Source organism: Bos mutus, chromosome 8 (assembly GCF_027580195.1).
Source record: "Bos mutus isolate GX-2022 chromosome 8, NWIPB_WYAK_1.1, whole genome shotgun sequence".
NCBI lineage: Eukaryota > Metazoa > Chordata > Mammalia > Artiodactyla > Bovidae > Bos > Bos mutus.
The window spans coordinates 2,009,568-2,037,029 of NC_091624.1; the positions used below are offsets into that span (position 1 = coordinate 2,009,568).

The 27,462-nt window shown below is 56.8% G+C and overlaps 1 protein-coding gene across 3 annotated transcripts; it reads left to right on the forward strand.

The window, feature by feature from the left end:
* The first annotated feature begins 3,924 nt into the window (after positions 1 to 3,924).
* Positions 3,925 to 27,325, forward strand: COLEC11 (collectin subfamily member 11). Of its 3 annotated transcripts, XM_070374975.1 has the most exons (9): positions 4,404 to 4,560; positions 7,638 to 7,780; positions 15,350 to 15,402; positions 19,786 to 19,807; positions 20,846 to 20,848; positions 21,883 to 21,954; positions 24,303 to 24,356; positions 26,278 to 26,373; positions 26,559 to 27,325. In XM_070374975.1, the coding sequence occupies exons 2-9, from the start codon at positions 7,663 to 7,665 to the stop codon at positions 26,948 to 26,950; spliced, it is 810 nt and encodes a 269-aa protein (XP_070231076.1). In that variant the 5' UTR covers positions 4,404 to 4,560; positions 7,638 to 7,662; the 3' UTR covers positions 26,951 to 27,325. The 3 variants fall into 3 exon arrangements, with proteins under 3 accessions (XP_070231075.1, XP_070231076.1, XP_070231074.1); XM_070374974.1 differs by lacking the exons at positions 4,404 to 4,560; positions 15,350 to 15,402; positions 19,786 to 19,807; positions 20,846 to 20,848 and adding an exon at positions 3,925 to 4,106; XM_070374973.1 differs by lacking the exons at positions 15,350 to 15,402; positions 19,786 to 19,807; positions 20,846 to 20,848.
* Positions 27,326 to 27,462: the final 137 nt, after the last annotated feature.

Genomic DNA, 27,462 nt, shown 5'->3' on the forward strand with positions numbered 1-27,462 from the left:
GCGTGCGACTGTGACCTAAAACGGCTCTAGTTTACAGTCTGCTTCAAGGAGGCAAGTGAATATGGAGGCTTTTTGGTGCTGTTGGCAAGGCAGCTGTAAGTGCGACTGTGACCTAAAACGGCTCTAGTTTACAGTCTGCTTCAAGGAGGCAAGTGAATATGGAGCTTTTTTTGGTGCTGCGTTGGCTAAAAAGGCAGCTGTAAGTGCGACTGTGACCTAAAACGGCTCTAGTTTACAGTCTGCTTCAAGGAGGCAAGTGAATATGGAGGAGGCCTCTTGACTGTGACCTAAAACGGCTCTAGTTTACAGTCTGCGTCAGGAGGCAAGTGCTGAGGCTTGTTGGCAAGGCAGCTGTAAGTGCGACTGTGACCTAAAACGGCTCTAGTTTACAGTCTGCTTCAAGGAGGCAAGTGAATATGGAGGCTTTTGGTGCAAGGCAGCTGTAAGTGCGACTGTGACCTAAAACGGCTCTAGTTTACAGTCTGCTTCAAGGAGGCAAGTGAATATGGAGGCTTGTTGGCAAGGCAGCTGTAAGGCGCGACTGTGACCTAAAACGGCTCTAGTTTACAGTCTGTCAAGGAGGCAAGTGAATATGGAGGCTTGTTGGCAAGGCAGGCAAGTGACCTAAAAATATGGAGGCCTCTTGGTGCAAGTGAATATGGAGGTTGTTGGCAAGGCAGCTGTAAGTGCGACTGTGACCTAAAACGGCTCTAGTTTACAGTCTGCGTCAAGGAGGCAAGTGAATATGGAGCTCTCGTTGGCAAGGCAGCTGTAAGTGCGACTGTGACCTAAAACGGCTCTAGTTTACAGTCTGCTTCAAGGAGGCAAGTGAATATGGAGGCTTTTTGGTTGGCAAGGCAGCTGTACGGCTCTAGTTTACAGCGACTGTGACCTAAAACGGCTCTAGTTTACAGTCTGCTTCAAGGAGGCAAGTGAATATGGAGGCCTCTTGGTGTGTTGGCAAGGCAGCTGTAAGTGCGACTGTGACCTAAAACGGCTCTAGTTTACAGTCTGCTTCAAGGAGGCAAGTGAATATGGAGGCCTCTTGGTGCTCGTTGGCAAGGCAGCTGTAAGTGCGACTGTGACCTAAAACGGCTCTAGTTTACAGTCTGCTTCAAGGAGGCAAGTGAATATGGAGGCTTGTTGGCAAGGCAGCTGTAAGTGCGACTGTGACCTAAAACGGCTCTAGTTTACAGTCTGCGTCAAGGAGGCAAGTGAATATGGAGGCTTGTTGGCAAGGCAGTGCGACTGTGACCTAAAACGGCTCTAGTTTACAGTCTGCTTCAAGGAGGCAAGTGAATATGGAGGCCTCTTGGTGCTCGTTGGCAAGGCAGCTGTAAGTGCGACTGTGACCTAAAACGGCTCTAGTTTACAGTCTGCTTCAAGGAGGCAAGTGAATATGGAGGCCTCTTGGTGCTCGTTGGCAAGGCAGCTGTAAGTGCGACTGTGACCTAAAACGGCTCTAGTTTACAGTCTGCTTCAAGGAGGCAAGTGAATATGGAGGCTTTTTGGTGCTCTAGTTTCAGTCTGCTTCAAGGAGGCAGCTGAATATGGAGTGGGACTGTGACCTAAAACGGCTCTAGTTTACAGTCTGCTTCAAGGAGGCAAGTGAATATGGAGGCTTTTTGGTGCTCGTTGGCAAGGCAGCTGTAAGTGCGACTGTGACCTAAAACGGCTCTAGTTTACAGTCTGCTTCAAGGAGGCAAGTGAATATGGAGGCCTCTTGGTGCTCGTTGTCAAGGCAGCTGTAAGTGCGACTGTGACCTAAAACGGCTCTAATTTACAGTCTGCTTCAAGTAGGCAAGTGAATATGGAGGCTTCTTGGTGCTCGTTGGCAAGGCAGCTGTAAGTGCGACTGTGACCTAAAACGGCTCTAATTTACAGTCTGCTTCAAGTAGGCAAGTGAATATCAGAAATGCACGTCAAAACCACAAGCTATCACCTCGCACCTGTCAGAATGCTGCTCGTAGAGGTAACAGAATGGAGGTAACAATGTTGAAAACTCAAGAAAACACTGGTGGAGTGTGTGTTAGTGCGGCCACTACACAGAAGTAGGCAGGTTCCTCCAAAAAAGGAGTTGCTGTGATCTCACAATTCCATTGCTGAGGATTTATGCAAAAGTAATGAAAACATCAAAGGGATGTCTGTCCTCCCAGGCTTATTGCAGCATTATTCACAGTAGTCAAGGTACTGAAACCTACCTGCCTGTCACGGGACAAATGGATAAAAGCTACAGATAGAGATGTACAATCAAACACCCTCGTGAGGAGGAGGGGTGTCCTTCATTGGACAGCGTGCTTTTCCCTGGAGGGCATAAGCTAAGTGAGATAATCCAACAGAAAGACACTATGATTGTAACTTTCATGCGGGTCTAAGGAAGCCAAACTAGAAGGGGCGGTGGTTGCCAGGGTGGTGCTGGCAGGTGGGGACTGGGAGAGAGGTTTCAGGGACACGTGTGCAGCTAGTAAGTCCTGGAGAGCTGATAGCGCAGTGCAGTGAACACAGACAGCTATGTTGTATTAAAACCGTCAAGATTCCTGAGAGCTAGATCGTAATTATTCCCACCACAAGAGAGAAATGACGGGCTTCCCTGGTAGTCCATTGGCTAAAACTCCACTCCCAGTGCAGGCGGCCTGGGCTTGATCCCTGGTCAGGGAACTAGGATCCTGAGTGCCGCAGCTAAGACCTGTCAGCCAAGAAATTTTAAATCAACATTTAAAAAAGCAATGAGAACTCTGATGTAGTGAAGTGCTAACTGATGCCACCCCTGTAGGCAACCATATTACCCTGTTCAGATGTGTCAGATCAATGTGCTGTACACCTTGGTCTTGAATGCTGGGTGTCAGATATGTTTCAATTAAAAATACAGTTTTTATTTTAAAAATGCATGCTCTTTGTCAAGATGAGGAAATCCCCCATCTGTTCCCATTTTTCTGAGAGTTTCTATCATCGAAGTGTGTGGATTTTGTCAGATGCTTTCTGCTTCAACTGATGTGACATGTAGCTTTTCTGTGTTAGTTTATTGGTATGGTGGGTCACTTTAGTCGATTTTTCACTGTAGCCGATTTTTGAATATTGACCCAGCCTTGCATCCCCAAAATACCACAGTCATAGCGTATAAATCTTTTCACATATTGCTCAATTCTGTTTGCTAATACTTGGTTAAAAATTGATTTCATCTAATTTTTTTTTTTTTTTTGCATCCGTATCTTTTGCAAGTTATTGGTCTGTACTTTTCTTTTTGGTAGTGTCTTTGTCTGGTTTTGGTATCAGGATAACACTAACTTCATAAATTGGTAAGTGTTTCTCCTCCACTTCTGTTTCCTGGAAGAATTGTATGGAATTAGTTTTTCTTTAAACATTTGGCAGAATTCTCCTATGAAACCATCTGGCCTAGAGATTTCCTTTTGGGGAGATTTAAAATCACAAGTGCAATCCCCTTAATTGCTCCAGGACTGTTGAATCCTCTCTTCCGTGGAGAGTCTGCTGTGGTAGCTTATGTTTTCCAGGACGTGGTCTGTTTCCATCTGAGTCGTCGGGTTGACTTATACAGTCAGGCAATTTGAATAAACAGTCCGTTCTTCCTCATGCCTTTGGGGATGTGTGTGGCATCTGTCAGTCCCTACTTCTGTAATTTGTGATAACTTCTCTTGTCAGTCTTAATAAACGTTAATCTTTGAACCTAGCTTTTTATGATCCTAATTTGCCAACTGTCTTCTTAAATGACACCCCCACCCCCGCGCCCCACTTGCAGCCACACGGAAGCCGGATCCATCCAGTCACGGATCTGGCTTGTGTTCCCTTCAGTGAAATTCCAGTGAGAGGAGGGCTTTTGCGGTCTCATCATGGGTTAGGGCTTCCCAGGTGGCGGTAGTGGTAAAGAACCCCGCCTGCCGATGCAGGGGACATAAGAGACAAGGGTTTGATCTTTGGGTCAGGAAGATCCCCTGGAGGAGGGCGTGGCAACCCACTCCAGTACTCTTGCCTGGAGAATCCCCATGGACAGAGGAGCCTGGCGGGCTACAGTCCATAGAGTTGCAGAGTCAGACACGACAGAAGCGACTCAGCACACACACACGCACAGATTAGGTCTCGGCAAGCAGCAGGTGAGTACTTCATGGTTTTGGAGTGAAACCCACGTGGAAAAAAAATACAGTATGTCAGCCTGTATTCTCTGTGATATCAGGTGATAATTGTCACTCTCCTTTCTGCTCTGCTGCATTCCCACAATACGCATGCTTATTTATTCAAAAGAAAGAAAGAGGAACAGGAAAGATGCATAAAGAAGGGACTGGTGTGGAAGTTCGGGGGAAGAGTGAGGGGCCCTGAGACCCCGACTTCTCACATGTCCCCGAGTTCCCAAACTCCCTCCTCTGCCTGAGGCTTTGCAAACAGGAAGCCGTTTGCAGATAAGGCTGCAGCCCTGGGCGGAGTGGAGTCGCTGCCGGCCGACAGCCAGGCCACTCGCCCAACGTGCGGGTCTGAGCGCAGACCCAGCCCGGGGCCCAGGGTCCCCGTGGCCACAGTCAGGACTCCCCCTCCGCCTGGTGTGCGCCTCAGGTAGGGACTCTGCTGGCCCCTCTGCAGCCTCGGGGCGGGACGCGGGAGATGCTGGGGCCACGAGGCGTGGCTGCTGGGGGGTACCGGGTGCGGGGCGGAGCGGTCTGCTCCAGGTCAGCCTGTCGCAGGGACCAAGGCCGGGATAATTCTCTGGTTCATGGTGGAGACTGCCTGGAGCCGAGCAAGAAGCACTTAGTGTACCAGTTACTAGGAGACCAAGGCAAGCGCTGCCAAGCTGACTCAAGGCGGGGAGAAGCAGCTTTTCCTGAGTCCCAGCCAGGTGCGTGCCCCACAGGAGGGGTGCCCAGGAGAACTGCTCCTCTGCTTTCAGTTCAGTTCCGTTCAGTTGCTCAGACGTGTCCAACTCTTTGCGGCCCCATGAACCACAGCACGCCAGGCCTCCCTGTCCGTCACCACCTCCCAGAGTTTACCCAAACTCATGTCTGCCCAGCAGCTCCAGGTGGGACTCAGTGACGGGAGTTGGGAGGGGCTGCAGAAGGCAACTGTCGGGACAAGTCGGGTCCCCTTGTGTCGGGTCCTTTTATGATCGGGGAGGGGTCATCCCGCCTCCAGCACTGGGCTGCGCAGTGTCGCAGGGGCACCCACCCACCAGCCACCTGCCTGTGGGCTGAAGCTGGGCTGCAGTCCTGAAGCTGAAAGCGGACGTCTGGGAGCCACCGAGTGTGGCTGTGTGTAACTGAGTTTTCGGTTTGATGGGAAACGTGTTGCCCTGGGAATGAGCAGAGCAGCACCCAAAACTTTCACAGCTCCCCAATTTTATTTACGGTTTTGAACAACCTATATGCCAAATAAGAGAACACACAGATGATTCTCGTAAAGTTAGGGAGGGAAAGACGGAAAAGGCCCCTTCTTCCTGCCTTTGGGGTGACGCTGGCCGTGCTGTGGCTGCCAGGATGCCCAGTGTCGCTGCAGGAACAACACGGCGAGTGGGGTGGGGTTTATGCCCCCGAGACCCACGGCGCTGCTCTGCAGGCCCTCGAGGTGGCCAGAAGGTGCTGGGCTCGCTGTGGGCATTTAATGAAAACGGACAACTGCATGTTTGGCGTGCAGGAAGCCACATTTTTTTCATTGCCTGTTTCATTCTTACCATGTATTTCTACTAAAAGTTCCAAATTGAATTTCCTTTCCCCTCTGCAAAGCTGCCTCCTTCACGGAGGGGAGGGTCCCAGTCTCAAGGGCTCTGGCCTCCCGGGTCCTGGCTGGGAGATAAGGGTGTTGTTGTTGAAGAGGCGCCAGGAGGAGCTGCAGCTTCCTGGTTTATAAAACAAAATTCCTCTTCTAAGAGGGCAGGAAGGAGCCTGAAGGCTGGGAAACAGGCTCCCACCAGGGTCTGCCCACCCCAACTTCTGCTGGCAGGACCTGCTGGGTGGGTGGGCACAGACACGGGAGTGGGCAGAGGGCCAGGGGATGAGGGAAGGGCTGAGTGGGTTGTCTGCCCCTCAGGGTCCTCCTCCCGCTGCTCCCCTTTCTCGAGACCAAGTTGGAGCAGTTGTTGTTCAGTCACTCAGTCATGTCCGGCTCTTTGCAACCCCATGGAATGCAGCACGCCAGGCCTCCCTGTCCATCACCAATTCCTGGAGTTTCTCAAATTCAAGTCCATTGAGTTGGTGATGCCATTCAACCATCTCATCCTCTGTTGTCCCCTTCTCCTCCCACCTTCAGTCTTTCCCAGCATCAGGATCTTTTCCAGTGAGTCATTTCTTAGCATCAGGTGGCCAAAGGATTGGAGTTTCACCTTCAGCATCAGTCCTTCCAATGAATATTCAGGACTGATCTCCTTTAGGATGGACTGGTTGGATCTCCTTGCAGTCCAAGGGACTCTCAAGAGTCTTCTCCAATACCACAGTTCAAAAGCATCAGTTCTTTGGCGCTCAGCCTTCTTTTATGGTCCAACTCTCACATCCATGACTACTGGAAAAACCATAGCCCCGATTATATGGACTTTTGTCGGTAAAGTAATGTCTCTGCTTTTTAATGCTATTTAGCTTGGTCAGAGCTTTTCTTCCAAGGAGCAAGTGTGTTTTAAGTGTCAGAGCAATAGGTCTTGCTAAACACCCTGGTAGTCTCCTGATGCAGTTGTTTCTAGCTAGAGAGGATATTCTCGTGCACGCTTTGGATTAAAATAATCTGAACATGGCCTGCATCCCACAAACACCAATAAGCCAGTGTCCATCGACCTGAGCACAAGTGATCTGCCGCTAGAGTGGTGGTTCCCTCTCTCCCCACCCCCGAGCTCCTGTTGAGATGCCTTCTCATCGATGTAAGGAGATAATGGATAAGCCACAGGTGCCTGTAGCAGCATAATGTACATGCATCCTGGAGCGCTACTGTTGACTAAGGGCTTCCCTGGTGGCTCAGCAGTAGAGTCCACCTGCAATGCAGGAAAAAAGGGTTTGATCCCTGGGTCAGGAAGATCCCCTTGAGGAGGAAAAGGCAACCCACTCCAGTAGTCTTGCCTGGAGAATCCCATGGACAGAGGAGCCTGGTGGGCTACAGTCCACGGGGTCACACAGAGTCGGACACACTGAGCAACTAAGCAAAACAAACTGTTGAGTAAAGCAGGTGAGACCACGCAGTGTGAACCAGGATCCCATGACTGAGGCCGGGCGCACCAGCCCTGCGCTGTCCAGGAATCCGCTGAGCCGACTTCAGGGCAGGGGGAGCGGGCGGGCTCACAGGTGTGGGGACGGGCCCCTCTGCAGGAGGCAGGGCTGGGGCAGGCACCAGACACTAGGGTCAGGATGCCGTCGTGTGAAGGGGCGGCTCTCCAGCATTTGGTTTTTGACGATGAACACGCCTTTGTGTGTACTGAACCTTAGTTATAAAGAACCAGAAGACGAGAATCTAGAGTAATATGGTCTTCGTTGTCACTGCTGGGCAAAGGGGACGTCTGGGTGGAGGTTTAAGTTGGCACCCGAGTGAGAGAGAGAGAGAGGAGAGAGAGAGGGACACCCCAGAACGAGGGGAGCGGCCCCAGGCAGGCGGCCTGCGCACTGTCACTCACTGTCGGGCTTTCGGAATTCCCAACACTGTTTATTCCTGCCCCCTCCCTCCAGGAGTCGGCGTCCTGCCAGCCTCACCATGAAGCGGGCTCTGACTCTGATGGGCCTGGCCTTCCTGTGTGTGCTCCGGGCTGGGGCCGCGCAGCAGACAGTGGACGACGCCTGCTCCGTGCAGATCCTTGTTCCCGGCCTCAAAGGTAGAGTCCCCAGGCCTCCCGGGCAGCGCCACCCACGTGGCAGCTGGTGGGCAGGCGGGTAACCTGGGAAACGCAACCAGGAGGGAGTTCTAAAGAATGCTTTACACAGAGAGCAGTTGTTGTAGGAAGAGTCAGCAGTTTTAAACGGTCCCTTCCGAATCCCAATAAAAATATGCAAATGCACAGAAGTTGGAAGAAAAGCTGGAGGGAGACCCACTGCCGTATCAGCAGCCGTGCTTCTGAGCACAGAGCCCAGGAGGGTGAGGCATGCCTGTCTACAGCTCAGCTTTGTCCACAGATTAAATAGAAAATGGGGGCCGCATCTAGAGTCAGGTGTCTGGGTTTACAAGCGAATCTCGAGGGCACTTCTGAGAAGATGCTGTTTCCATCTGCTTCGGGACCATTTCTGCCGCATCCAGATGAGATGTCTCTGACCTGCACGCTCCACAGGCCCCGCAGGGCTTTCTCCCCCACCGGCAGCTGCCCCAGGGACCGGTCGCTTCCTTCAGCAGTGGTCTCTCACCACCTAACACCGTGCTGCGGGCAGTGATGAGCCACTGAACTGCCAGGTGAAGGCCGGTCCGCAGAGAGCTGACCGGCTGTCCTCCCCGCCCCTCCCACACGCACAGGCTGGGCGGGTGCAGTGAGCAAACGCGATGCGAGTTCTCCCACAGAGGGGGTGTGTCGGTGAATCTGCCGAGACCCTGCTCGCCAAGGCTCACCCGCCAGCAGGCAGTCGGACAGGTTCCAAGCGGCAGTGTGGGATGTCTGGGGCCACGGGCTACACGCTGTCACTTAGCCTGTGGTCTGGATTCCGGATCTCAGGGCAGCCTCGTCTCACACGTGTAGTTTCATGCTAGTCTGCCGACATCAAATTGGCAATTCCAGTGGAGAAACTTCCTAGTATATTTACGAAAGCCCTTGGAAATCTGGGCAGCTGGTTCTTTCTTAGATATCCAGCTTTGCTGAAGGATAACTGGCAAACAGAAGCTGCAGCAGCTATGTGCGGCGAGCTTTGTGATGCTGGATTCTGCAGGCTTCTTGTGAACCGGCCCCAGAGTCACGCTGACGGAGCCGCCCGCACCTCGCCTGGTTACTCTCCGTGGCATGTTCTGACTCAGAACTGCGGGGCCGAGTGAGAGCCTTCTGGGCTGAGAAGGTGCTGACCGGAAGCGAGGAGGGATTCAGTGTTCTGGGCTTTACAGGGCAGGGGTGGGGGGGGGCGGTGGTAGGCAGCGGGGGAAGAGTGGAGGGGAGATGCTCAGGTCCACGTGCATGCGTGCCCCCTGCAGAGCAAGGCTCTGGCATCACAGCAGGGCCCGCCCCCCAGACCTGGGCCACTGCGGCGGGGGAGAGGGGGAGCAGGGGGCAGCTGCGCTCAGCTGGTCCTCACCGCCTGGATCCCCAGCTCACAGCTCCATCTCTGACCTCGCAGGCGCTCTGGGATGCTCCCCGGCTGCAGAGAGCAGGAGGCCCCAGGAGCGGAGAGAGACTTTTCTGACCCTAGGAGGCCCTTCCATGAGGCTCAGGGTCGTGGTGGGGCTGGGACTTCTCCAGCGCTTGGTGTGTAGAGCATCAGCGTCACACCCAGATTCAGGGCACAAGGGACGCCCTGCCGCCCTCTGCCCTCTCCAAGTGGCTTCCCGACCACTGGGTGCTCCAGCCACACAGGGAGCCAGGGAAGGGACGAGGGCTCCGCTGGCCACACCTGCCCAGAATGTGCCCACAAGAGCCTGTGAAAGGTCTGATGACTGCACGCGTGTCAGGAATGGCCTTGGCCAGTGGGGATGGAAGTAAAAACACAATACGGGTCCTGCTTTTAAGATGAAAGAGGAGGTGCGTGGCCTCCCCTTGTCCATTAGACAAACGCCGGGCCAGGCTCAGCCCAAGAGGACGAGTCGGTGCCCATCTCCTTAGAAACGGAGCCTGGAGGCACAGGGGATCTTAAATGCTGCCACCTCCACCGTCCCATGCGGACACCTCCTCCACTGAGTCACAGGGGCTTCAGGTCCTTCTCAGCACGACTCCAGGCAGCCTCCCCCCAACTGGCACTGTGCTCGAGATGAGGTCCGTTTGCAGACCCAAAAATAGCAATCTCTCTTTGCATTCAGAGAGAGTAAGAGCCCTTTCCATTATGGCTGGAACAATGGGGTTGCAGGAAGGAGAATACAAGTGTGTATTAGCAAGCCTGCCACTCAGAGATTTTAAAACAGCATCGTTATTCTGAAGGTTTTATCCAATTGATTGGTTCAGTTCAGTTCAGTTGCTCAGTCGTGTCCGACTCTTTGCGACCCCATGGACTGCAGCATCCCAGGCCTCCCTGTCCATCACCAACTCCCGGAGTTTGCCCAAATTCATCTCCATTGAGTCGGTGATGCCATCCAACCACCTCATCCTCTGTCGTCCCCTTCTCCTGCCCTCAATCTTTCCCAGCATCAGGGTCTTTTCCAATGAGTCAGTTCTTCCCATCAGGTGGCCAAAGTATTGGAGTTTCAGCTTCAACATCAGTCCTTCCAATGAACACCCAGGACTGATTCCTTTAGGATGGACTGGTTGGATCTCCTTGCAGTCCAAGGGACTCTCAAGAGTCTTCTCCAACACCACAGTTCAAAAGCATCAATTCTTGGTGCTCAGCTTTATAGTCCAACTCTCACATCCATACATGAACACTGGAAAAAAATTGATTGGAGGGAGGTTGATAAAACCAGTTAGTTGACTCATACACACACTTGGGCATTTCGCTCTTCTGAAATGTTGCTCCGGCCCGTACCCTCTTCTCCTGCAGTCTCCCGGCCCCTTCCTCCCTAAGCTGGGCACCTCTGCCCTGCGCTTGGCCTGGGGAGGCCTGCCCGCAGGCATTTGCAGCAGGTGTGGTGAGAGCCGAGCCGCTGTGGTCCTCCCATGGCGGCTGTGGACTCAGCCCGGCGATGCACGGCCTGAATCTACTGACGGGCGTGCCTTCCCGCTCGGGTGGAGAGTCTCCCTGAGTGCGGTCTAGGCGGGGGAGCTCGCGCACGGTCGGCATGGTGCGCAGGCGCGGGGCGAGCCATAGGCACAGGACACGTGGTCTTCCATTCTGCGAGGCCGGAGGACATAGGCACACGGCCGCGGGAAATGAGCAAGACAGCAGAGCGGCCGCGGGAAATGAGCAAGACAGCGGAGCGTCAGCCTCTGCTGGTCGAGACACTACAAATATCCGTCATTCAGAACCTGATGTAGCAAATTGGCCCCAGATCAGCGCCCGACAGAGACCCAGCTGTGGGGAAAGGCTCCGGCGTTCCCGGGTGCGTGCGCGTTGCGGGATACGTGTAACGTGTGTGCGGGAGGGGTCAGGAAGACAGTCACCAGCGAGCACACCCCCGGCCCCGCAGGAGCGCAGGCTCTGTGCCCCCAGACAGCAGACACCATGAATTCAAGCCCTGCTGAACACCAACAGGGCTTGGAAATCGCCTATGTTCCTGGAAGCGCCTCTAGGGCGTGCCTGCAGAGAGGAGGTCAAGGTCAAGGTCACAGGACAGGTGGTCAGGAGCTTCCTGCCGCTGAGTCTCGGGGTCTGGGCTGCCTCCCAGGGTGGGTGGGGAGGGGGGTGAGTCTTTCCAGCGACCCCCAGCACGCCGTGTGCACACGGGTCGTCCCCTCTTCGTCAGAGATGAGGGAGCTAGGTGGGACAGTCTACATGGCCCAGGATGAGGAGGCCCGCGGACTCCAGGTTCTGGACGCCCCACGGCAGGACCTTGAGGAAGGCTGGGGCCTGCATCCACTGGGGGAGGCTTGAAGGGCCTGGAGCCAGAGAGTCACCGGTCAGAGCCTCAGGAGAAGGGCGAGGAGGGGTTTCTGCCTAGACTCGGGAGAGAAACCCCTCGGAGGAGGGAGGTGCGAGGGGGTTCAGGATGGGGGGAGGGGGACACGTTTGTACCAGTGGCTGAGTCACGTCAGTGTACTGCAGAGATCACCACGGTATTGTAAAGTAATTACCCTACAATTAAATTAATTAGAAAAAAGAAAGAAGCCCTACGGGTCCGGCTCCTCAGGAAGCCTTAACTGGGTCCAGCGACGTCTTATTCCTGTTCCTGTCTCAGCGAGGAGAGTCGGGAAATATGAGGTGACGTTTGGGGCTCTTCAGGCTCTTGCTGACCTTGGATCCTTACTCCCAACCCCTGCTGGATCCTCGGAGATGGCCCCTGGAAGTGGGTGGACGCAGGGCAGGAGGCGGCATGACTGACGGCTTTCTCTCCCCGAGGAGGGGCTTGGCAGCCTGTCCTCTCCCCGGGGCTTGGCGGTCCCGGGAGGCGTGGCCTGTCTCTGGCCTGAGTCTTCATCCGTGAAGAGGACACGGTGCCCGCATCACATGGGGCGGCGGGGGGCGGGGGCGAGGTGGTGTTGCTATGGAGATGACTGGAGCGTGTGTGAGCTCTCTGAGTCCATCTTAACAGACGAAAGAAAACCTGGGGGGTTTGCTGGCGCTACTTTTCCAGGATTGTTGAGGCCTCCGTGAGGTCCGGGCTCCCCAGGTGCTCTCAGAGACGCGGACACACCCTCCTCACTGCCCTCCCACAATGCAGGGGGTGCCCTGGTGGGCGCTTCCCTCCCTCAGCCCGGCGCGGCATCTGGTCCCAGCGCCAGCTGCTCTGGGCTCCCCACCCAACATCCCAGACCCCCGGCTCGCCGGCTCCTCACCCGCCCAGGTGGTCCTCTCCCCGGACTCCCCACTGGGTTCATCCGCCTGCTTCAGCAGGCCCCCGTCAGAAGCCGGGTCATCGGGGAGGCCCCTTCTGATCTTTGTCTAAATTACGGGCTTTTGTTGAAAACCTGCCTCATTTTATTCTTGTAGCCCATGTCGCTATTGGGGATTCTACGTCTGTCTAATTCCCATTTACGTGCATACAGGCTCTAAAAATTCCTTTTGCTTGTGTTGCTTGCAGAATTTTCTCTTTACTCCGACGTCCCTTCTGTCACTCTAGCACGTCTGAGTTGTTTCCCCCATTTTTTTCTGCTCCCACTCCATGGGTGCTCGCTTCACACCCTTCGTGACTTTCCCCAGAGCTGGAAAATCACAGCTATGAAGGCTCGAACGTCTGTTCCCCTTTCCGGAATTCCTGAGTGGTGGGTGTGGGGATTTGTGGGTTTTTTCTTCAACTCCCGACTGGATAACTTCAAAACTGAAACAAAACTTTTCAGCCCTTCATCCAAGTCCTTCTGTCTAATCTTTTGTTTCATAAACTAGCCTTGTCGTTGGCTATTCGGTTGCTCAGCCTGTCTATGTGTGTGTTAAGCCACTTCAGTCATGTCCGACTCTTTGCGACCCCCATGGACTGTCACCCTCCAGGCTCCGCTATCCATGGGATTCTCTAGGCAAGAATACTGGGGTGGGTTGCCATGCCCTCCTCCAGGGCACCTTCCCGATCCAGGGATGGAACCCACATCTTTCTGGATTGGCAGGCAGGTTCTTTACCACTAGTGTTACCTGGGAAGCCCTGTCTATAGAGTAACTGGTTTTGGAAACTCATCTGATGCAGAAGATCCCTAGTTGGTCCTTCTTCACTGCCGTTTGCTCCTGTTCCCTCTCATCTTTGCGGGGATCCTCCGGGTCTCATTTCAGAGCAGGTTCTGGCTGCCCCCCGAGGCCTGCCTCCTGGGTTGTTCCTTCTCCATCACGATGCCGGTGGCCCTGCAGTGTCTGCCAATTCCTGGCGGTAACAGATGAGTCTGTTAGCTGGTTCTTCATGCCGGACTTTCAGTGGTTCTCCCAGTACCATTGCTGTAATGGTTTCCTTCCTTTTTAAAGAGAGAAAGTGAAGTCACTCAGTCGTGTCTCTTTGCGACTCCATGGACTGTAGCCTACCAGCCTCCTCCATCCATGATATTTTCCAGGCAAGAGTACTGGAGTGGGTTGCCATTCCTTTTTGAAATATAAGAAAAAATCCCGAGAACTACCCTGCGATTCAAGGGCCCATGTGTGTGCTGCACATGCTGGTTGCCCTGCGTAGTGGCCCCCGGAACCACCACGGCTGTGCTGGGGTGGCAGTGACACGGCCCCTCAGCTTCCATGTCTCCTTGGTGCTCACTTTGCTCGTCTCTTTGTTGAATGCTTCCCAGCCCACACACTTCGGGCCAGATGATCGGTTTGGGGAATGTCACTGAGGAGTTGGTAATCTCAGAGAAGACGGCCACCCCGTGAAGGTGCACAGGACACGTTCACGCAGGACAGAAGTGCACTCAGACTTGTGCACACCGGGGAAGGCGCATCAGCCACAGCCACTCCTGGGAGCAGGGGCAGCGGGAGGCTACGTGAGCCATGATGACTGTGGTGAGGACAGGCTCCCCATCTCCAGAGAAGGGAGACCCACCTTGTGGGGGGTGGGGAGGTGAAGCCTCCTGGAGGGTCCGATGATGAGATGAAACCCCTCCAGGTGGAAGCAGCATGTGAGAAAGACCTGGGCTCTGTGCACAGGCTTGTGGGGCTTAGAGACGGGACGTTATTTTTAGGGACATTTGGCTGTTGGTGGTTTTGAATCTCCAACCAAGGGAGGTGTCCTGATGGGCTCTGTGTTTTAGGAAGGTTGTTCCGGCCTGGACTGGAGTGGGGACCGGGGCGGGCAGGGGGAGGACTGGATGTTCTGTCAGGACTTCACCCTCGCTCCTGCCACATCCTGACCTGCTCCGGCAGGGTTCTCTACGACCTGTCCTCTGTGCCGAGCTGCGTGAGGGCAGGCTCGTGGTCCACGCGCCCCCAGAGCTGCAGAGACACGGCCGGGCATGGGGGCTGCAGAGGGAGACCGGGGGAGCTGGCTGGCCTGTGCACAGTTGGTGGATACTCACTGGCTCAGTTGCGTCCCAGTCTTTGGCTCAGATGGTAAAGAGTCTGTCTGCAGTGTGGGAGACCCAGGTTTGATCCCTGGATTGGGAAGATTCCCTGAAGAAGGAAATGGCAACCCACTCCAATATTCTTGCCTGGAGAATCCCATGGATGGAGGAGCCTGGTCAGCTACAGTCCATGGAGTCACAAAGAGTCAGACACAACTGAGCGACTTCTCTGTCTCTTTGCGACCCCATGGACTGTAGCCCGCTAGCCTTGACGAGGGGGATGGAAAACCAGAAACGACTCAGGGCCTGGGGCTTGGCGTCTGGGCGAGTCGATGTCTCAACGGCAGGAAAGTCCACAGAAGAGACTCACTCCTGGGGGAAACCCTGGGGTCGATTTGGGACGTGCCAAGTATGTGGTACCCAGGAGACTCAACAGACAGCCCAGTTCCCTGTTTCAGTTTTGAACAAAATAAATGAAACAGAACCAGTGGAAAGACTGGGCGCCAGTCTGGAGAGGGGCCGGAGCATTGCTGCAGGGAGAGGGTGGTTGAGGACGCAGAGTCCTGAGAGCAGACCGGGGAGGGAGACCGGCTGGGACGGGGTCGGGGAGCGGGGGTGAAGCCCCTGGGGGCTGGGCAGGAGGGAGGTCAGGGCCCCGGCCGGAGGCACAGACGTGGAACAGCTTTCTCTGGTTGCTCCCTCCGCACAGAGGCCAGGGCCCAGAGCTTGGCGTGAGGTCCTAACGGCCTGTGGCTTCTTCCGCAGGGGATGCTGGTGAGAAGGGGGACAAAGGCGCCCCCAGGAGAGAAAGGCCCGGGGCACTTCGGGGGAGGGAGTGCCCAGGGTACCTGCCGCCCCTGGCCCCGGGGCACTTCGGGGGAGAAGAGGGCTGGGGGTGTGAGTGAGCAGGTGCCCAGGGCCGCCCTGGCCCTGGGCACCCGGGAGAAGGGGGCAGGGGTGTGGTGAGCAGGTGCCCAGGGTACCTGCCGCCCCTGGCCCCGGGGCACTGTGGGGGAGAAGAGGTGGGGGTGTGAGTGAGCAGGTGCCCAGGGTACCTGCCGCCCCTGGCCCCGGGGCACTGCGGGGGAGAAGAGGTGGGGGTGTGAGTGAGCAGGTGCCCAGGGTACCTGCCGCCCCTGGCCCCGGGGCACTGCGGGGGAGAAGAGGTGGGGGGTGTGAGTGAGCAGGTGCCCAGAGTGCTCTGTAAACAGTGCTCCCGGGTCCTGCCTGCCTGGTGCCAAGAAACAAAGTGCCTCCTGGGAGGCGCACGTCGCGGGACGGCTCAGGGCATGGCGCTCGGCTCTGGCTGGCCCTCACGTGCCAGTGATTGTTACACGCAGGCACAATTATGAGGGCGTGCAAACAGTGATGGAAGCAGTTACATGGTGTGCAGGGGAGAGGGCACAGATTTGGGTGGGCCATGGTGGGGGGCACTCTGTGGCCTCCTGTTTATGGCTGATGGACCCTAGTCATTTTTTGGGGGGTTCTGAAACCCGAGAACGGAAGTCACTTTGAACCTGTTCCCTCGTTAGTAAAACGGTGTCGTGTAGCCTGCTTACTGGGCTGGTGCTGAGGTTCACAGGGAAGCAGCTACACGGTGCATGGCGATGTCAACCAATGTCCCCTTTAGAGTTCACTTACTGCTGCTGCTTTAAAATTTGCAAAGTCCTTAAAAGCGGTGTGTCGAGTGCTCTGTCAACGCTGGGACACTGTCCTGGGAGACCATGCCCTGAGATGCTCTGGCCCCAGCCGAGCTCTCAACACTGGTGTCAGGAGGAGGTTGCAGCCACACGGGAAAGGCCATTGTGCTTGTCAGCCCTTGCTGTTTGCTCATTCTTTTGAGGTGTGATTTACCCGCCGTTGCGTTTTGGGATGTGCCATCCGTGGCTTTGGCATGTGAAACCCTGGTCCCAGGCAAGACCTAGAGCGGTTCTGTCACCACCACCCCTCCATCAAGCCCAGGAGCCGGTTTTTATTTATTCTCCCGTTACTTGGAACAAATTAATTCAAAAATAAACCAACTATGCTCCTGGCTCAAAGTTCAAAACGTATATTCCCAGGGACTAGCCTCCTTCCTTCCCCACCAGCCACCCTCCCCTCTGACCACCTGTCAGGGTTCTTCATCTTCGCAGAGCTATTTTGGAACGGCCAAGTGAGCTCTGGTCTTCCCTGCTCTGTAGGAGCAGTTGCAAAATGTATGCACCATCGTGCGTTCTGTTCTTCCCGCTTGTCCGTGCACTTGGAGCTCCATCCACAGGAGGACACACGGGTTTGCTCGCTCCCTCCTGACGACACGGTATACGTGCTTTAGCTGGCTGGTCTCCTGTTACTGCAGGTTTGCAGTTTCCTAGGGCCTTGCTGCAGTGAGTCATCTTTAAATGTCATTCTTAATGTGCATGAGTGGAGCTTGAAGATAAATTCCAGGCATGTAATTGTAGATCGAAATGCTGGTGTCTTTTGAACAAAGGGTCAAATCTGTTCACCCTTTCTTATTGAAGCAAAAGGAGGCCATCCGCCATCACCCTCCCTGCCTCAGAGAGCTGCCAGCCTGGCGGCAGTGAGAGGCTACATCAGTGTGCTTTTTAAAAAAGACGTATTTTCCTCTCTGGCCGCGTCAGGCCTCGCGGGGACGCGGCGGGGCTCTCGTTGCAGCGCAGACTCTCTAGTTTCGGCCCGCTGCCTTAGTTGCCCTGAGGCGTGTGAGATCCTAGGTGTCTGACCGGGAACTTTTTTGTTAGTTGCTGAGAAAGTGTGAGGGATTCCCTCCAGATGTCCAGAATGTCCCATGGGTGTCCAGTCTCCCTGGTGTGCACCGTTTTCCCCATGGGACCCCTTCCTTCCCCTCTCCGCTGGCTCCTGACTGGAGTCTTCCCATCCCATCAAGGACCCGGCCGTTGGAAGGCCCTCAGTCAGTTGTCTGGGAAACATCTGGAAGGAGTGCGTCTGAAATCTGTGGGTGGCCTGTCTGAGGGCCGGGGTGACTGTGCGGGGACCTGCCCCTCCCCAGGTTCCAGCGAGGGGGGTGGTCTGTGCCGAGGCATCTGGCCACGCTGGGCTGAGTTCCCCCTGCTGCCCTCTGGGCAGACGCTCTACCTTGAGATGCTCCTCCAACCAGAAGGACCAGCTGGGCTTATGCAGCTTCAGCTTTGGTTTGGGGGGCGGCCGAGGTGGGTAAGATTGGCAGCCGGTGCCAGGGGGTGGGTTGGATGGGACCGCGGCACCCTGTTCCTGGCGCCCTTCTCAGCTCAGCTTCCATGGAGGGCCGGCTGGGTCGATGTGGGGCTGCTGCAGGCAGGGGCCTCCCACTTTGGCTGGCATGCCATGTGTTGGGGGGGGTCTCTGGTCACACAAGGAGCAGCCCCCCTGCTGGGAACTCAAAGCAGCTGCAGCAGAAAGTGCCTGCAAGCTGCTGGCTGGCTTTTTTGGAAGAACAAAGACAGCCCATGTGCTGCGGCAGAACCCACCCCCCCCCGCTCCCCCACCGTTGTCGGGGTCCTTCATTGGAATGCGAGTCCTGCCCGCACTTCCCACACGAGCTGTGCTTGCTGACACCACCTGCTAAACGTGTGTCGTCTCAAGCCCCCAGACATTGCAGCTAAGAGGCCGCCCGCCCGCCCCCCCCCGGAGCGCAGGAGCTGGGGCCCCTCCCGGTGCGGGAGGGTGGAGGGCGATCCCGCCCCTGATGGGCTTTCTAGGCGCTGGAACGTGTGTGTCATCCCCGTTAAAAATCGCTGAGGAAGCAGGTTGCCAAGTGCTCTTTCTGCCCTGTCTCCTCTTCAAAGGACCGTGTGAGATCTTCATTAAAATTAATGAGGATCGCCAGCCCGCTGCGAGCCCCGTTCCCGTGCATGTCCAGAGGACAATGTGCGCAGTGCCCGTCTCATTAGCGGAGGGGACGGGCTCCCTGTAGGCGCCACTGCCAGCTCCGGAGGCCTGGAAGGACAGGGTCTGAGTGTGTCCAGTGTGTTCCCAGGGCGGGGGAGTTTGCTTTTTGTCCTAAAGGACTCGAGAGGGGGCAGCAGGCAGTGGGCTCTTGTTGCGTCCAGTCCCCGCCGGGTTGGCAGTCACCCAGCTTTTCTGCTGCTTCTGGGTAACCATGGGTGTGGATCTGTCAGGGGACCCAGTGGCTCTCGCCTCTTTCTTCTCCAGCAAACCCCACAGAGAGAATATTCCTTGAGGAGTGGCAGCCCACACCCCAAAGGTCTCGCATGCATGCGCAGGGTCACACTGCAGGACCTGCTGGGCTCCTGCTCCCAGGTTCCAGCCCGAGTGCAGCAAGGATGACAGCGTTGCAGGGCGTGTGTTTACGTTTGCGTGTCTGGATGTGTTGTCCGTGCGTGTGTGCATGTTTGAGTGTTGACATGTGTATGGATGTGGGTGCATGTGTGCATCATGCACACACATGCACAGGCATGTATAGCACATGTATATGTGTTAGTATACATGTGTGTGCACACATGTAACAGGCACATGTGTGTATGTGTATACACACGTGTAATATAGATGTGTGTATACACATGTGTGATATAGATGTGTGTGCACGTGTGTGATATAGATGTGTGTGTGCACGTGTGTGATATAGATGTGTGTGTGCACGTGTGTGATATAGGTGTGTGTACACGTGTGTGATATAGATGTGTGTGTACACGTGTGTGATATAGATGTGTGTGTGTACACGTGTGTGATATAGATGTGTGTGTGCACGTGTGTGATATAGATGTGTGTGCGTACACGTGTGTGATATAGATGTGTGTGTACACGTGTGTGTGCGCACATGAGTTGCCCAGCACCACCACTGCCCGCAGCAGCACCCACAGGTGGTGGCTGTTGTCACTCTGCCCTCCGGGAGCCTGATGTGTGGGAACCGTGTAGGGCAGGGTGCTGGTCGTGCTGGCCAGGGCGACCCCTCACTTGGGGCCCAGCTTCCCCCAGGGCCCGGCCTTCTGCATAGAGGCCCTCTTGTGAGGCCACCAGGCTGGGAGCAGGCCAGGGCCTGCTCCGGCTCTGGGGCCTTGGAGTCACTCTGCGATGTGTTAAATTGTAGATTCCGGTGTGTGAGCTGGTGTGCCCAAGGCTCTGTGTGTCTGGGTGGGTCCAGGCGGGGTCAGATGACAAGGGGAGTTCAGCCAGGGCCAGGGCCCAAGTTCTGAGCGCCTCGCACACGGCTCCTCCGGGGCAGGTGGGCAGCGTCGTGTGCCCAGCGTCTCAGACCACAAGGAGAACGTTATTATCACACTGTTTGGAGAGAGTCGACTTTGAGGGCCCAGATGCAGGGCTGGCTGACCCCCAGCCTTGGCTTGCACAGGCGGGCTCCTGCACCTCCAGCCTTCTCGCACCCCCAAAACCCCAGGGGTCCCCAAGCCTGGTTCTGGGACCAGGATGCAGACCAGCATCTGCATCGCCTGGGAGCTTGGGGACACCCCTCCCAGACCTGCGGAGTCCCCCCTGGGGTGGGTCCAGCCATACGTGGTGACAAGCCCCCGGGGGCCTCTCCCCGGATCTGCAGACCCACAGTGCCTTCACTGCCCTTGGCCTTGGGCTCCAGGCCCGCCTCCATTCCCTGCCCCATGAGCCGCTAGTGTCCGACCGTCTGATTGTCCATATCTGTACCTGGTTTCTTAGAGCTCCCTACAGCAGGGACCACCTCCCACACTCCTCCAAGAGCAGGAGCTGGACACAGACATGCTGGGGACAGGAGCCCGGTGTCAGCAGCAGCCTTGAATTAGTGGTGAAGTTCGGCTGTGCAATTCACAGACGGGCTGAACGCCAGGGGCTCTGCAGTCATCCTCAGGTTATGACTTATTTACAACAGCAGGGTGTGTGCTAGACCCTGACTGCGTCCTTCAGCAGATGAACTGAATCATTACTTGATCGACTGCTAAGCTGGAAGGTTTTGTGTGTGGGGGGAGGCGGGGGAGGAGGCATTTCACCAGATTGTTCCTGATGGAGGTGCTTCCCCTCCAGGCCCTCCTCCCAGCCTCCCCCCCTCTCCTATCTGCTTGGGGTGGTAGGGGCCATCTCGGGGGAGCAGAGGGGTGGGCAGGTGTTGTTCCGAGCGCCCCGCTGCAGGGGTCTCGGGAGATGTGAGCCTCAGCTTGTAGGAGCTCTGCACTCGGTCCTTACCTTTTCTAGTTGGACTCTTCTTAGCAAACAGCAGACTCCAGGTGACAGGCCCGCGCTCACACCCGACCTACCCCAATGTGACCCAGGCTCCTCTGTGGTGGTGGGTCTTCTGAGTGAGGCAGCGCATTCCCCAGGCAGGAGGTTGCTCCCCGGGCTCCAGCGGCCCGCCCCTCTGCAGTGGAGCCCTCGTGCTGGGACCCATCCGCCCCGTCCACACTGTAGGTGAAGTCTTTTGACTCTGTGTGTCTGCCCTTCCGTCTGCAGCTGTGGTTGGGCAGGTGGTCTCTGAGACCTCCAGCTGCTCTGGGCATGGGTCTTCATGGGGCTGCTGGTGGAGCCCAAGTTTAATCTAATTTAGCGGATCTGCACGTCCCCTAAGGAGGCCATGGCAACTGTCCCAGCGGACCCTGCTGGTCAATGAGGAAACAGTGTGAAAACCAGCCGAACCACCCCAAGAGGCCCCCGTGCCTCTCCTGTTACAGCACTCGTTACTGAGGTTAGAGCCACCTCCTCCAGCAGATGCTGAGCTCTGTCGCTCCTGTGTCCCCCCAGCATCATGCAGGGCATATGGTGTCTGGGGCAGGAGCTCGCCTCGTGGCTGGACCGGGGACCTAACCCTGGGAACCTGGTCTGTGCAATGAACCCGTCCTGTAATAAACACAAGCGCGTCCGTGCACGCGCTCTGCCCCCAACCCCTCCTCCTTGTGCGGATCTGAGCCGGCCCTGGTTGGACTGGGGGCATGTTAGACGGGTGGCTCTGGGCAGCGTGTTTCCGTCTCCACTGTGGTTCAGCCCTCAGCCTGCATTCTGTCCTGTGACCTTGACCTGGTCTGAGCTGGGGCAACATCACAGAGGTAGGACTTGCCTGCTGGCTGCAGTGCTCGGTCTGAGGCTTGGTTGAGTGGAGGACATCGGGGTGTGCAAGGAGGCCTCTGCCGTTCCGTAGCATGCAAGACTTAGGGGAGGGAAATACCTCAGCAGGTGACATGAGTAACCCTCCGGGGTCAGTTGACCCCACGACCCTGGAGACTTTTGTGCGTGGCTGTGTGTGCATGCATGGCTGTGTGTGCATGCGTGGCTGTGTGTGCATGCGTGTTCCGGGGGATGGCGTGCCTACCCGTTACCTGTACACGTTACCCGTGCCTTGGCTGACCGTGATCTCGTTGTTTCCACAGGAGACGTGGGCGACAAGGGACAGAAGGGCGGCGTGGGGCGCCACGGGAAGATCGGCCCCATTGGCTCCAAAGGTATTTCACTCGCACCTCTGGCTCACGTTCCCTCGCAGGCTCCCCACTGGGTGCTTGGAGAGCAGCTGGTGGGCGTGTTTATCGTGTGTGCTTTACACATGATCGGGTCTGCCCTGATGTTTAGGTTTTGGGAGTGATCAGACTTGACTGGGTGCCACCAGGCAGGGGTGCCCCCACCCTGCAGGGCTCACGAGCTGCCCGGGCTCGGGGGACAATCAGGAGACCCGTTTGAGCAGCAGAAGGACCGTGTTCTGGACACACGGTGTGTCCACCTCCAGCTCGGTGGCTCAGACTTCCTGAGATGAGCACAGGGGAAGCAGCATCAGTGCCCACGTCATCCCCTTTGACCTGCACGACCCTGGAGGCTGGGCTTGGACGACGAGGCCCAGGGCAGTCAAGGGGTGGCTCGGCCTCAGCTCTGCCCCCTCCACCCTCTGTCGGCAAATGATTTCTGAGCCCCTGGCTTATCTGCACCTCTGCTGGCCCCCGGGGCTCATGATGGGGCAGGCAGGCCCCCAGTCCCATGGAGGCTCCCCACAGGTCTTGTCGCGGGTGCTGGCGGCAGGAGACCAAAGCTGGGGGGCCTGGAAGGCTGCAGGGGCTCTGCTGAGTGGGCACACCATCCATCACAGTCCTGGCCAAGGAGCCCTTCCTGCCAGGGCCAGGCTGGGCCAGGGCAGGTCCCTGTGGCCCCCATCAGGAGAGACCACCTAGACACACTCATGGCTCAAAGCCCCAGATGGGGTGACGGGGCACAGTCCCCAGACCCCACGCTGGGGACAGGGACTGTCCCCAAAGCGCCTCTGCCCCTAGCAAATCCGCAGGGAGCCCCTGCCCTGGGGATTCGTCACGGAGCACACACATGTGTGTGACACAGAGGAGGGTACGACTGCTTCCGGAAAACTTTAAAAAGTGGTGGTAAAACGTTGGTAACATAAACTCCATCACTTTCAGCGTCCAGTTCAGCACCACTAAGTTCACTGCCGTGATGTGCAGCCACCACCGCTGTATACGTATTTCCAAAATGCTTTCGTTACTCCAAAGAGAAACTCTGTCCTCATGAAGTAGTAACTCTCCTCTCCCCTCTAGCCCCAGCAACCGCTTATCTGCGTTCTGTCTGTGAACTTGCCCACTTAGATAGTTCACATACCTGGAGTCACACACTCTTTGTGCGTTTGTATCTTATTTCACTGCTACGATGCTTCTGAGGTTCATCTCCGCTGCAGCAGGCGTCACGACCTCCTCCCCTCATAGGCTGAACAATGTTCTGTTGCGTGGATGGACCACGTTGTACTTGCCCCTTCATCTGCTGCGGGTCGATGGAGGGGTTTCTGCCTTTCAGCCATTGTGCAAAAGGCAGTGGGTGTTTGCCTACGAGTAGGGGTGTACATGCTTGTAACACACAGCATGTGCTCTGGGTACATGTCAGTCTCACGGGGGACAGCTTGCCCTGGGGGTACTCGGTGGGCTCAGCTTACCTGAGCTTCCGCGTCTCTGAGGCTGTCACGCTGGGCCCTTGTCAGGCTGAACCCAAGTCATTTGCAAGCTCCTGATGCTGATAAACAAAGGCACCAGCAGGGTGGAGCCTGCCGAGCTCTCCATCCCCATCAGACAGAACACGGGTCTCCAGGGACACGCACTTCACTGTCCCTTCACTGCCCCCCGGTCAATGGGGGTGCTTACGTGCTCTCGGGGGAAGAAAGATATGCTTTAGTGACATCCCTGTGATTTAAACATAAATATCCATTGTCTAACTTCAAAGCAGCTAGAAGCTCTGTCTCCATGGCTTTCTCTGACCCCCTTGTTTCATAAGTTGGGAGAAATGGAGGGTCAGAGTGGCTGAGTGGCATGTCCTGTCCACAGAAGGCTGGCGTCCAGGTGTCCATGGTGACACCTCGCTGCCTCCCAAAGAGGGTCGGGGAGGCCCTCATTTTGACTCTGCTTGGCTGGGTAACCCATAAGGTCCATTCATCTCTGAGTTCACATGTTCTACTTGGGTTCTCTTGCTGTGATGAGGGACTTGGACAGGACTGGCACTGAGCCTAAGATTTCCTGAGATGATGGATGTTCTAGGAAACATGCTGGCTTTCCAGGATCGACGTGAAGAATGTTTGTCTGGTAACCTCTCAAGTCCCATGCTGTGTGTGTGTTCCCGGTCATGTAAGCAGAGCCTGGAGAAGCAATCGCCGACAGACTGTGCCTCCCTACAGTTCACTGCGGGAGTAGGGACCGGGAGAAACCCCAGGGCACTGCCCATGGAAGAATGAACGCTGTCGCCTGGACAGTCTGAGCTCATGGAACACGCCCCAGCCCTGCTTGGTGACTTTGGCCTTGCTTCTCTTTTGCAGGTGAAAAAGGAGATTCTGGTGACATAGGACCCCCTGGCCCTAACGGAGAACCAGGTATGGCATAAAGAGTCCAAGGATTTATTAAACGTGTGTTCAAACTGCACTTTTAAAACATATAAGTCATGACAGCACGCTTCAAGGGACTGGAAAGCAGCACAAGTACCTGCCCTCCCCTCCCCAGGTGTCGCTCCCTCTGTGGACTCCTTCAGTGTTCGGTTTCCTCCCGCCTGAACGTGTCCCTGTCCTGCTTAGGGCCGTGGTCTGCCTGCCGACTGCATGTGGTCCCAGCTCCTCATTCGGCTCAGACACAGGGGTCCTTTCTAATGCGTCTCTGGGGAGCCACTTGCTCTGAGCACCCAGCTTCTCTGAAAAGCATGTCTGCACCTTCTGGTTCTGCTCTTTCTGGAGTCCTTGCAGCAGACTCCCCAGGGGACCCCAGCCCAGCTCGTCCCTGCCGGCCACCCCTCCTGGGGGCTGCGGAGGCCCGTCTGCGGGCAGACCCGTCCTCTCTGTCAGCGTCCTGTCACCCCCACTTCCCCTCTCTCCCCGGAGGAGCCCCTCTGCTGCCCCCGCTTCCTTCTCCACGAGGAGCCGCCCGCCCCCACCCCCTCACTGGCTAGCCCACTGTCCAGCTCGCGCCTCCAATGTCCCTGCCGCGTTCACGTTGTCCACACACAGCCTCCCCCACCCCTGCCGGACTGTCCCTGCGGTCACCCGCTTCGGCTGTCCCGTTTCCTGTCCCTGCCACGCCCTCCCTCGGCTCTCGCGGCCGCTCAGACCCGTTGCTGAGACCCCCTCCTGGCGGGTCTGCACCTGCCGGTCCTTGTCTGTCCCCCCACCCCCCTGCCGGTGACGCAGGAGACACCTCACAGATTCTGGATGAGGTGGGAACGCGGTGTCCGCGTCCCAGGGGCGGCCCCTGTGCGCGCTGAGGGGCCCATCGGGTGGACAGCGGGCCCAGCCCTCCAGCTCGGCCCTCAGAGACCTTGAAGACACGTCTCAGAGAAAGTTCCCTCAGAGCGAACCCACCCAGGCGCGGTGGTGCCAGGTGCCCCGGGATGAGGGCGCCCTGTGGGTGGTAGGGGTGTTCGGGCTCTCGGTGATAAAGGGTGGCTGGGAGTCTGGATGACGGGCCAGACACCGAAGCTGACGATCAGACTGCGACGGTGGGCTGAGCGCTCATGCGGCGGAGTCCTCAGGAATGGGGAGAAGTCCTGCGGCTGGGCGGAGCCGCTGGTGGGCTGGGCAGGGGGTGGGGGTGCGGAGCCGCGGGTGGGTGGACGGGGCCGCCGGAGGGCCGAGCCGCGGGTGGGCGGGGCCGCGGGTGGGTGGGCGGAGCCGCCAGAGGGCCGAGCCGCGGGTGGGCGGGGCCGCTGGTGGGTGGGCGGGGCCGCTGGTGGGTGGGCCGAGTCGCGGGGGTGGCGGGCGGAGCCGGCAGCCGGTCCTGATCTAGAGCGGATGCTGGAGCCAGGTGTGTCTCCAGGTGTGCCTCCACATGCGACTCGCCTAGGACGCTGTGACAGCCAAGTGACATTCCGAGAAGGCTCCTTACCCCGTGGAGCTCCTCAGGGCACGAAGATTAGGGTCCTCTTGAGAGTCCGGGAGGAGACCACGCATGGGTGACCAAACATCGCCCAAGGGCTCCAGCTCCACCACACTTCTCAAACGTCTCGTCTTCTCTCCCCCGCCCCCGAAACACGGTCCAGACATCCTCCCGCGGTGACGGTCACGACCCCCACTGTCGCCCACCCCGTGTCACTTCTGCACCCCACTGATTCCTTACTACGGTGACCAGAGCGAGACTGAGAAACTCGGACCTGACTCGGGCGCCCCTGTTGCTGACCTCCCACCGCTCCTCGCCTTTAGGGTCAAGTCTTGCTCACAGCCTGGACGGCCTGCGTGTCTGCTGCATCACGTCGGTGCTTTGGGGAGGGGGCTCATCTCCTAACATGCTGGCCGTGGTCTCCATCCGCAGGCATCCCGTGCGAGTGCAGCCAGCTGAGGAAGGCCATCGGGGAGATGGACAACCAGGTCACCCAGCTCACGGCCGAGCTGAAGTTCATAAAGAACGGTACGTGCTTCCGGGCACCTTCCTGCTCCTGGGCCTCCCCCAGCCCTGCCCCGTGAAATGCTGGCTGCGGGGGTGGTTTCCGTGGGCCCGGCCGGGACTCTGTGTCTGCCCCCACTGCACGGTGCGCTGGGTCGGTGCTCCGTTCGGGGACCTCTGGCGCTCACCCTGCAGCCCTGTCGTCGCAGCCGTTGCCGGGGTGCGCGAGACGGAGCAGAAGATGTACCTGCTGGTGAAGGAGGAGAAGCGCTACCTGGACGCGCAGCTGGCCTGCCAGGGCCGGGGCGGCACACTGAGCATGCCCAAGGACGAGGCCGCCAACGCGCTGCTGGCCGCCTACATCACGCAGGCCGGCCTGGCCCGCGTCTTCATCGGCATCAATGACCTGGAGAGGGAAGGCGCGTTCGTCTACGCGGACCGCTCGCCCATGCAGACCTTCAGCAAGTGGCGCAGCGGGGAACCCAACAACGCCTACGACGAGGAGGACTGCGTGGAGCTGGTGGCCTCAGGGGGTTGGAACGACGTGGCCTGCCACCTTACCATGCACTTCCTCTGCGAGTTCGACAAGGAGCACGTGTAGGGGGCCCTGCCCTGCAGCCCCTGCATCTCCAGTGTCTGAAAGGAAAAACAAGTGTTTCTGGGTATTATTCCTGAAGAACTTAAAGTTTTACAACTTTAAGTAGCCAAAATGTTATGTAATTATTACTCAGAATTGCTCTTGGCTTTGTCCAAAGTATAAAATAGCTTCTTTAATTATTACAACAGTTAAGTACAAACAATGGTAGTGAGGTCATAAAGGACTATATATGGAAAAGCATCCTCTTGCCTTTGATCAATGCTTCTGTAAATTATATTAAAATATAAGTTCCTTTTCTTTGTTAATCAAGTAGAGACAGCTTTGCTTTGCTGCAAACCCAGATTTCAAGAACAAGAGAAATAAAGGCTCTGAATCTGATGACTGAATGTGCCATGTCCTTTCGTGTCCAAGTCCTCACTAGTGGTATTCCTTGTCTGTTCCTGTATCACTGTCACCCTGAAACAGCAACTTGTGACAAGTCATCGGTGTCCCTGAAGGTGCTGTGGGCCAGGACT

Coding starts and splice junctions, on each gene's coding strand:
- COLEC11 (XM_070374975.1), top strand. CDS start 7,663: ATGAAGCGGGCTCTGACTCTGATGGGCCTGGCCTTCCTGTGTGTGCTC. Junction 21,955..24,302: donor CGGCCCCATTGGCTCCAAAG/GTATTTCACTCG, acceptor TCTCTTTTGCAG/GTGAAAAAGGAGATTCTGGT. Junction 24,357..26,277: donor TGGCCCTAACGGAGAACCAG/GTATGGCATAAA, acceptor CTCCATCCGCAG/GCATCCCGTGCGAGTGCAGC.